This window comes from Helobdella robusta (assembly GCF_000326865.2).
Source record: "Helobdella robusta unplaced genomic scaffold HELROscaffold_23, whole genome shotgun sequence".
Taxonomy (NCBI): Eukaryota; Metazoa; Annelida; class Clitellata; order Rhynchobdellida; family Glossiphoniidae; genus Helobdella; species Helobdella robusta.
The window spans coordinates 283,389-291,708 of NW_008704216.1; the positions used below are offsets into that span (position 1 = coordinate 283,389).

Consider the following 8,320-nt stretch of genomic DNA (forward strand, 5'->3'; position numbering starts at 1 on the left):
ATAAGATTTGTCCATTCATTTAGGTTCTTTCAGGTTCATTCATTCAGGTTGAAGCTTCCGGAGGAGTTCATCGTGGAAGATCAGAATGGTTGTGATGTCACGCTACGTTCGTTCATTCAGTGTCAAAGGATGAACGCCTGGCTGGGGTTCGTTTTACGGTTTCTTTGCGGTTCCTTTCTTTGCCAGTTGGCTGGCTTTTCCGGCTAGAGGGTTTCACCGCGGCTCGTTTTTTAATTTTCATTTAAATAATTTAAATAAAATTTTTTTATTTTATTCATTTCATTCAGAGGTTCATCATGAAAGATGTCAGGCTACGTTCGTTCATTCAGTGGCAAAGAACACACACCTGGCTGGGATACGTTTTATTCTTTTTTCTCTATTTTTTTCTGCAATTTAACATTAAGTAAGAATGCTCACACGCACAAACACACACACGCAATTACATTAAGTAGCTATATAGGTAGGTTAGATAGGCATAATTTTAATTGTAGGTAGGATAGATAGGAAGCATCCAACACTAATGTAATTGAATAGGTAGGCGCGTAAGTTTATCTTTTCTATTTTTTCTTGCACTCACATTACACGCATCAGCGTATTACTCACACACACACACAAATACATACATAAACACATATATTAGTATTTGAGCGTAATTTTATTTTCATTACACATTCTAATTTATTATTACTAAGGTTGAGAGTAATTTAATTTTATAGGTAATTAAAGGCAATAATGTAATTCTAGGAACAATCTTGTAATGTAAATTAAAACGCTGTAAGTGTATCGATAGGTAGGCTAATATAAGTTTTACATTATTATTATTATGTTGGAGCCCAAGGCATTACGTAGGTGGTGGGGTGGGCGCCGATTGGCTAAATGAATTGGGCTCTTGAGTTTTGTAATTTTAGGTAAGCTCGGACCGTAATGTAATGAATAGGTAAGTTAAGGCTACGTTGTAACACATACTCATTAATAGATTTAGGGTTTAAGTTTTATATTATTATTACTAAGTTGGAGCCCAAGGCATTACGTAGGTGGTGGGGTGGGTGCCGATTGGCTAAATGAATTGGGCTCTTGAGTTTTGTAATTTTAGGTAAGCTAGGGCCGTAATGTAATGAATAGGTAGGTTGAGGGTACGATAGCCGATTGACTCTGGATTTCAAAGTCTCTTGTCAGAGGTAAGCCTTGGTGGCCAGTGGTGGACCGGCAATGGTTTACTATCCGGACGGCAATGGTTTACTATCTGCACGGTAATGATTTACCATGCGGCATGGCCATAGTCTACTACCCGCACGGCTTCCGGACGGCAAATGGTTTACTATCCGCACGGCAATAGTCTACTATCCGCACGGCAATGGTTTTCTATCCGGTGCCCTGGCTGTCGGTGAACCTCTGTGCAAGGAGGGAGAATGAAGGGGACATTCGACTATTGTACCATTAATAATTTAATATAGATTAGTTAAGGTAATTGAATAGGTAGATAGGATTATTTTTATTAAGCAATTTGAGATGCAGGCACCGCTAAGCTTTCTGATGAGAATCTTCTCTATCTTTCTTCTTCAATACGGGCTGTGTTTCAACAACAATCTCGAGGAGGACTGGCATCAGCTTTGGAGGACAACGTAGGAACCGGAAAGCATTCAACATTCTGCCTTTTTCAAATGGACGACGGTGAATTTTTTTACATTTTACTCTCTTTATTATTTTAAAATATTATTTATTTGCCATTATTTTCATTTTATAATTTTTTGCTTCTAAGATTTTAACATTCATTTACTACTACGCTAATAAAAAATTTTGTCTACAGAATGATGAGAGGTGGGCAGTGGTGGGAGTCAACACGTTTCAGATGGTGGTTTCATGATGATTTACATATAATATGATGATGGTGGTGTAGGAAGAATCAGCTCGTTGGCTGTTCGACTGACACTCTGCAGTTCGGATGACATCTTTGTGCCGACCAGATGAAGTTGGTCGGTGCAATGGAGTACAGTAACGACGATTTTTGAAGTAAGATTTAGTTTCGTTTTTTTTATTTTTTATTTTTCACTATTCATTCATTTTCTCACTCAACCTTCTAAATTATTTAATTGACTAATTGATTCATTCTATTTATTTGTTGATTTATTGATTGATTAATTAATTAATTTCATTTTATCTATCAACCAATCATTTATTCGTTTGTTCCTTCGTTCGAACATTCATTTACTACTATGTTAATAAAAAATTTTGTCAACAGAATGATGAGAGGTGGGCAGTGGTGGGTGTCAGCACGTTTCAGATGGTGGTTTCATGATTTTGCATATGATGATGGTGGTGTAGGAAGAATCAGCTCGTTGGCTGTTCGACTGACACTGCAGTTCGGATGACATCTTTGTGTCGACCAAATGATGGTGGTCGGTGCAATAGATTACAGTAACGACGATTTTTGAAGTAAGGTTTAGTTTCGTTTTTTTTTAATTTTTCTCATTCATTCATTTTTTCACTCAATCTTTCAAATTATTCATCCATTAATTGATTAATTTATTCATTCTATTCATTCATTGATTCATTGAATCATTGATTGATTGATGAATTAATTCATTCATTCACTCAATCATTCGCTCAATCATTTATTCGTTTGTTCTTTCGTTCTAACATTCATTTACTACTAAGCCAATAAAAAAATTTGTCTACAGAATGATCAGAGGTGGGTTGTGGCGGGAGTCAGCACGTTTCATGATGGTGGTCTCACGGTAAGATAAGTTGCCTATTACTTTTTTCCAATGGCTTGTTTTTTATTTTAAGAATTAACTTTTTTTTCAATTTTGTTTTTCAGTATCCAGTCATATTCATTCCGTCGGTGCGTATCAGATGATGGTCGGTGCAATGGAGTTTCGTCCGTAGTGGGTGAAGAAGTTTCTGGAGAGTACGCGCGCGCAAATTTACACACACATCAATACAACAAATACATACACAACATCCATTCATTCGGTGTCGTTGTTGTTATGTTTCTCTTCAACTTTCTATTTTCTCTACCGGACTTAATTTAATTCATAGGTAAGTTAGGGATTGAGATGAGTTGAACAATCGTAGGTAGGCTAGGGCTTAACATTATTAAAAAGTTTCAAGTAAAATAAAAACGTTAAAATATGTAAAATAAAATACCTGAAACGTGTAAAATTTCTAAAACGTAGAAATACAAATTTGTAAGTAAGTAGATGAGTTGAGTTATTCATTATAGGTAAGCTAGGGCCCTGAGAGTAATTTAATTGTAGGTAGGTGACTGACTACTATCCTCACAACTTTTTACTATTTTTTTTGTTATGTGTTTGTTTTCGCTTCACACCACCACACCAACAAAACAATTATTTTTTAAAAATTTTACCTTTTCGAACAATCTTTTTAATAATGGCTGTTTATTTGTGAATTGTTCACTGGTTTCTAGTTATTTTTTATTTCGGTTACATAATTTTTGGATATTTCTTGATTTACTTTGTACATATGTTTTTTTTTTTTGTTATGTGTTTGTTTTCATTTCACGCCAATGTCACCAGAGCGAAGGGCAATTAGTAGAAATGTTTCTAATGTATGCGTGTATGTATGGGTAGAGTACCTATGTTTATTTTTATATGTGGGTTATATTATGGGTTTTATATATATATATATATATATATATATATATAGAGAGAGAGAGAGAGAGAGAGAGAGAGAGGGAGGGAGAAAAAGAGAGAGAGAGATGAAGAGAGAGAGAGAGAGAGAAAGAAGATACTTTTTACCTTGATTTCCAACTCTATGCTATTGTTTATTAAAGTTCACCTTTAGTTAGTTGCTATAGCAACGAGTGTTTAAACATTAAAATAAATGACATTTTCTTGGAAATATGTTAAAAAAGTGAGTCGAGTATCTTATTTGCTGAACATTTTGTATTTATTTCATTTAATTATATAATTATTTTTGCGATTTACAAGTAAAAAAGAACAATTGTAAAGAAATCTTTAGTTATGTGATTATGATTATTTATTTTAATTATAAAAATTTATAAATTATATAATTGAGTCATACATAATATGTGAAAAGTCGGCTTGTTTCTAACTAAGCTCAGGTCTTAGTTTAACAATTAAACTTTAATTTATCACACACTTTCTAGTCAATTTTTAAAATTCCGATATAATTTTATTGCCTATTTTTATTTCTAAATAAATTGAATTTCAAAAAAATCAGTCAAGAAGAACCAAAGTATGGAAGCGAAAAATGGATAGACGGATTTTATGATCCGACAACCAGGATCCAGACCATGTCCCAATGCATGGTCCTATCAGACATCTACAAGGATGACGATTTCAAATTGGTGCTGGCCGATTTTGGGGACTTTTTTTCGTCAAATCCAGCCGTCGTAAATAATATTGGTGCGCTAGATGGCAGGAAAAATGATAAAGTTAAATTAAAAGTTTTCAAAGGTAGTCGGCTCGTCGTTCATTCATTCTTTCGCTTATTCATTCATTCATTCATTCATTCATTCATTCATTCATTCATTCATTCATTCATTCATTCATTCATTCATTCATTCATTCATTCATTCATTCATTCATTCATTCCATTCATTCATTCGTGCATTCATTCATTAACATTTTTATAATAATGAAATATGCATTTATATCACAACAACAATAATATTTACAAAAACAACAACATTAACAACAACATTAATAACCTTCTTTCAGGCTTAGCAATGATAAACGAAGTGTGTATCAATGATATACCATCATCTATCGTTACTATCGCCGTTGATACCCTAGTGCCATCCATCCCTGGTTATGATGATGATGATGATGATGATGATGATGATGATGCAATAGTAATAATTATGGTAATAATGAATATTCATTCGATCAAAAAATAGCTCTGGCCATTAGCTCGAGCTGTTACGTGTATATTTACAAAAACATGAAACCATACTTCCGGTTCACCCTACCCTGTTCACCCCTCTGCCCGGAAGAGGAAAAGGCCTGGAGGGATTATCAAAATGTCGGTATATGGCAGACGCTTGTTATCGTTGATATTTAATTCTTTTTTTGGGGAGGGCGGTGTCTTGCCGGATTTTCGTAGCATTTAGGTAATGTTATTTTCACTCGAGTTCCGTCTGGAGGTCTTGGCGGTTTTTTGTACATTTTTTAAATGGTTTTATTAATTATGCAGAATAAAATATACCGTAATTATGTTTATTAATTTTTTTATTTTAGAAAATTACGAGAAAAATAATTCTTTCTTTTCTTTTAATTCTGCCCTCCTAGGAGCATATAAAACTATCAGAGTTGGTGGTGGCGTTGGACAATATCAGAGGCTTCGGTAGGTGGTGCTTGAATAATAGTAATAATGTAATTAGCTGGTTCACAGATTGATTGGTTGGTTGGTTGAATGGTTGGTTGGTTGGATGGTTAATTGGTTGGATGGATGGCTGGCTGGATGGTTGGTTGGATGGTTGAATGGTTGGTTAGTTGGTTGGTTGGTTGGTTAGTTGGTTAGTTGGTTGGTTAGATGGATGGTTTGTTGGTTGATTGATTAGATGATTGGATGGTTGGTTGAATGGTTGATTGGATGGTCGATTGGTTGATTGGTTGATTAATTGGTTGAAGGTCGATTAAATGAGATGACACAGAAAAGTGTAAAGTTTTTACAACTGTCAACCAATGAAGAGAGGTTGAATTTCATCGACCAATACAAAGAAGTTCCCCTTGTCAAAAACGTTAGAGTCGTCATCATCTTCATGATCATCGTCGTCCTCATCATCACCATCGTCTTCATCATCGTCATCATCATCATCACCATCGTCATCATCTTCGTCATCATCATCATCAGACGGCCATCACAATCATGACGTCACTGATGAAGAACGTTCATGATGATGATGGCGACGGCGGGGCAGGGGGTGGGATAAGGTGCATCGTGATTGGCTGCGAAGATGGCCACGTCTACGTCATCAACCCGGAAACCTTTTCCGTTGCCGCTACGGTTGTTATTATCACTATTATTATTGTTGTTATTATTATTATTATTCCTGATTTTCTTTTTTATTCAACTTTCAGTGATGTCAACATGTTAACACCAAAAACTTCCACTCATCCATCAAACGCATTGAACGTAGCAGGCGTTCGAACCCGGGAACAGTGCAATAGCTTGACCGGGCGCTCTAACCATTACGCCATCTCTTCCTAACATTCGTTTAAATGAGTTATTATCCACAATTTCAGTACAGCCTACCATCTGTGGCTGTTTTCATGGTCGCGAATGGCTTGTTCGATGTAGAATACTCTATATACACCGCATGTAGAAATGGCGGGGTCTATGGGATAAAAAGGTTGGATTGTTGTTGGGATCTATGGGAATGGGAGTCTGTGGGATTGAAAGGTTGGATTGTTGTTGTTGTTGTTTGGATCTATGTGAGTGGGAGTTTGTGGGATTAAAAGGTTGGATTGTTGTTGTTGTTGTTGGGATCTATAGGAATGGGAGTTTGTGGAATTGAAAGCTTGGATTGTTGTTGTTGTTGGGATTTGTGATATTGAAAGGTTGAATTGTTGTTAGGATTTAGTGGATAATAATGTTCGGTTTAATGGGATTAATAGGTTGAATTGTTGTTGTTCGTTGTTGTTGATGATGTCATCATCATCATCTTCATCATTATCATCATTGTCAACGTCATCGTCATCATCACTACCACCAACGTCGTCATCATCGTCATCACTTTCGTGAAGGAACATAGAAAAAGCACGCGAATTCTTCCGCGTCACCTACCCCATAGTCGGTCTGGTGAAGGTCGGTAAAAATCTGGTCGTCGGTTGTATGGACGGCACGATACATTGCTACAATACTAAGGTGACGACTATAATACTAATAGTAATAGTAATATATTGGGAACAATTTTTTATTCAGCAAGTCATATAATAGGCAGTCAAATAATAGGCAGTACAAATAAAATAAAATAAAATAATGAAATAAAATAAAATGTCAAATGCAGTAAATAGAGTATTAATCTGAAAAGCTCATCATTCGAATCGAGAGAGCACGCGCGACCGGAGTTAATTAGTTTAAAAATTGATTCATTTCACATTTCTGTCGCAATAGATAGCGTACGACGATGATATAGCAGAGTTTATGAGGTTATTGCAAAATTAATCAGTCCAAATAATAATAATAATAATGATAATAATAATAATAATAATGATAATAATAATAATAATGATTTGAAAAAATTCAACAACATGAGCCAACATGTTTCCAAGAAACATTTGAAGCATCATTCGTTTTGACACTCTCGAGTGAGGCTTGCGCTTCTAAGTCATTCAATAGGGGCTCTCCACAAATCCTTAGATACAGATACAGAAACAGATTGTGATAATAATAATAATAATAATAATAATAATGATTGTGATTATGATAATAATAACAAAAATAATAACATCCAGGGCAACTGCCTGTGGTCGGTTAACTGTCACGGCGACATACTGTGTGTGGGGCTGATGGAGCTCAAGACGAAAAACCTGCAGCTACTACTGGTCTCAGTCAAATCACACCAACAACAACAATCATCATCACCACTGCCACCACCACCATCATCATCATCATCGTTGCCGCCATCTACTTCCGGTCAAATCCAAATATATCTTGAAAAATCTCTAGTGGATGTTATAAGAGTAGAAGAAGTGGTGGCAGCCATGAAATTCGGCAGGTACGGGCGTGAGTCAGATACCCTAGTTATGGTCACAAAGTCCGGCGGTCTCATGGTCAAAGTCCTGAAAAGGACGGCCCTATTTGATAGTCGGGGGGTGTCCAAATCTGGAGACGGTGTTGGCTTCGATTTAGCCGGGGGAGGTGAGTCTAGGATAGATATTCCGAAAAAAACGAAATTATTTCTCGATCAGACAGCTAGGGAAAGGGTTTGCGCTGTCGGTAAGTCGGTTTGCTGTCTTTGTTGTTTATTTCCCTTTGTTACTTTTTTTCTTCTTCTTCCTCCTCTTCCTCTTTTTCTCTTCCTCTTAACATTTGTTATCGTGATCATTACCAAGAGATGCACAAGACATTCCAACAGGATCTCTGTCGACTTAGATTGCACTCTTGCAAGTGCTACCTGGATATGTTGGACAAACAACTGAACGTTGTGTCCCTATCCCAAGAGTATCCGGTTAAACTGAACGTCGAAGTATGTTTGGTGTGTTTGTTTATTCAATTTTTTGTTCTCTCATTCATTCATTCATTCGTTCGTTCGTTCGTTCGTTCGTTCATTCGTTCGTTTGTTTGTTCATTCGTTCATTTGTTTGTTCTTTCGTTTGTTCATTCATATATA

At 36.0% G+C, this 8,320-nt stretch overlaps 1 protein-coding gene across 1 annotated transcript in view; it reads left to right on the plus strand.

The window, feature by feature from the left end:
- Positions 1 to 3,821: 3,821 nt before the first annotated feature.
- Positions 3,822 to 8,320, plus strand: part of HELRODRAFT_191614 (hypothetical protein) — a 6,787-nt gene continuing 2,288 nt past the window's right edge. Inside the window, exons 1-11 of the mRNA XM_009018867.1 lie at positions 3,822 to 3,873; positions 4,204 to 4,439; positions 4,704 to 4,793; positions 4,883 to 5,007; positions 5,274 to 5,328; positions 5,616 to 5,725; positions 5,839 to 5,991; positions 6,231 to 6,337; positions 6,732 to 6,852; positions 7,443 to 7,926; positions 8,043 to 8,176. Of these exons, the coding sequence (XP_009017115.1) occupies positions 3,863 to 3,873; positions 4,204 to 4,439; positions 4,704 to 4,793; positions 4,883 to 5,007; positions 5,274 to 5,328; positions 5,616 to 5,725; positions 5,839 to 5,991; positions 6,231 to 6,337; positions 6,732 to 6,852; positions 7,443 to 7,926; positions 8,043 to 8,176 (1,626 nt within the window). The 5' untranslated portion in view covers positions 3,822 to 3,862. The remainder of the gene's footprint in view (positions 3,874 to 4,203; positions 4,440 to 4,703; positions 4,794 to 4,882; positions 5,008 to 5,273; positions 5,329 to 5,615; positions 5,726 to 5,838; positions 5,992 to 6,230; positions 6,338 to 6,731; positions 6,853 to 7,442; positions 7,927 to 8,042; positions 8,177 to 8,320) is intronic.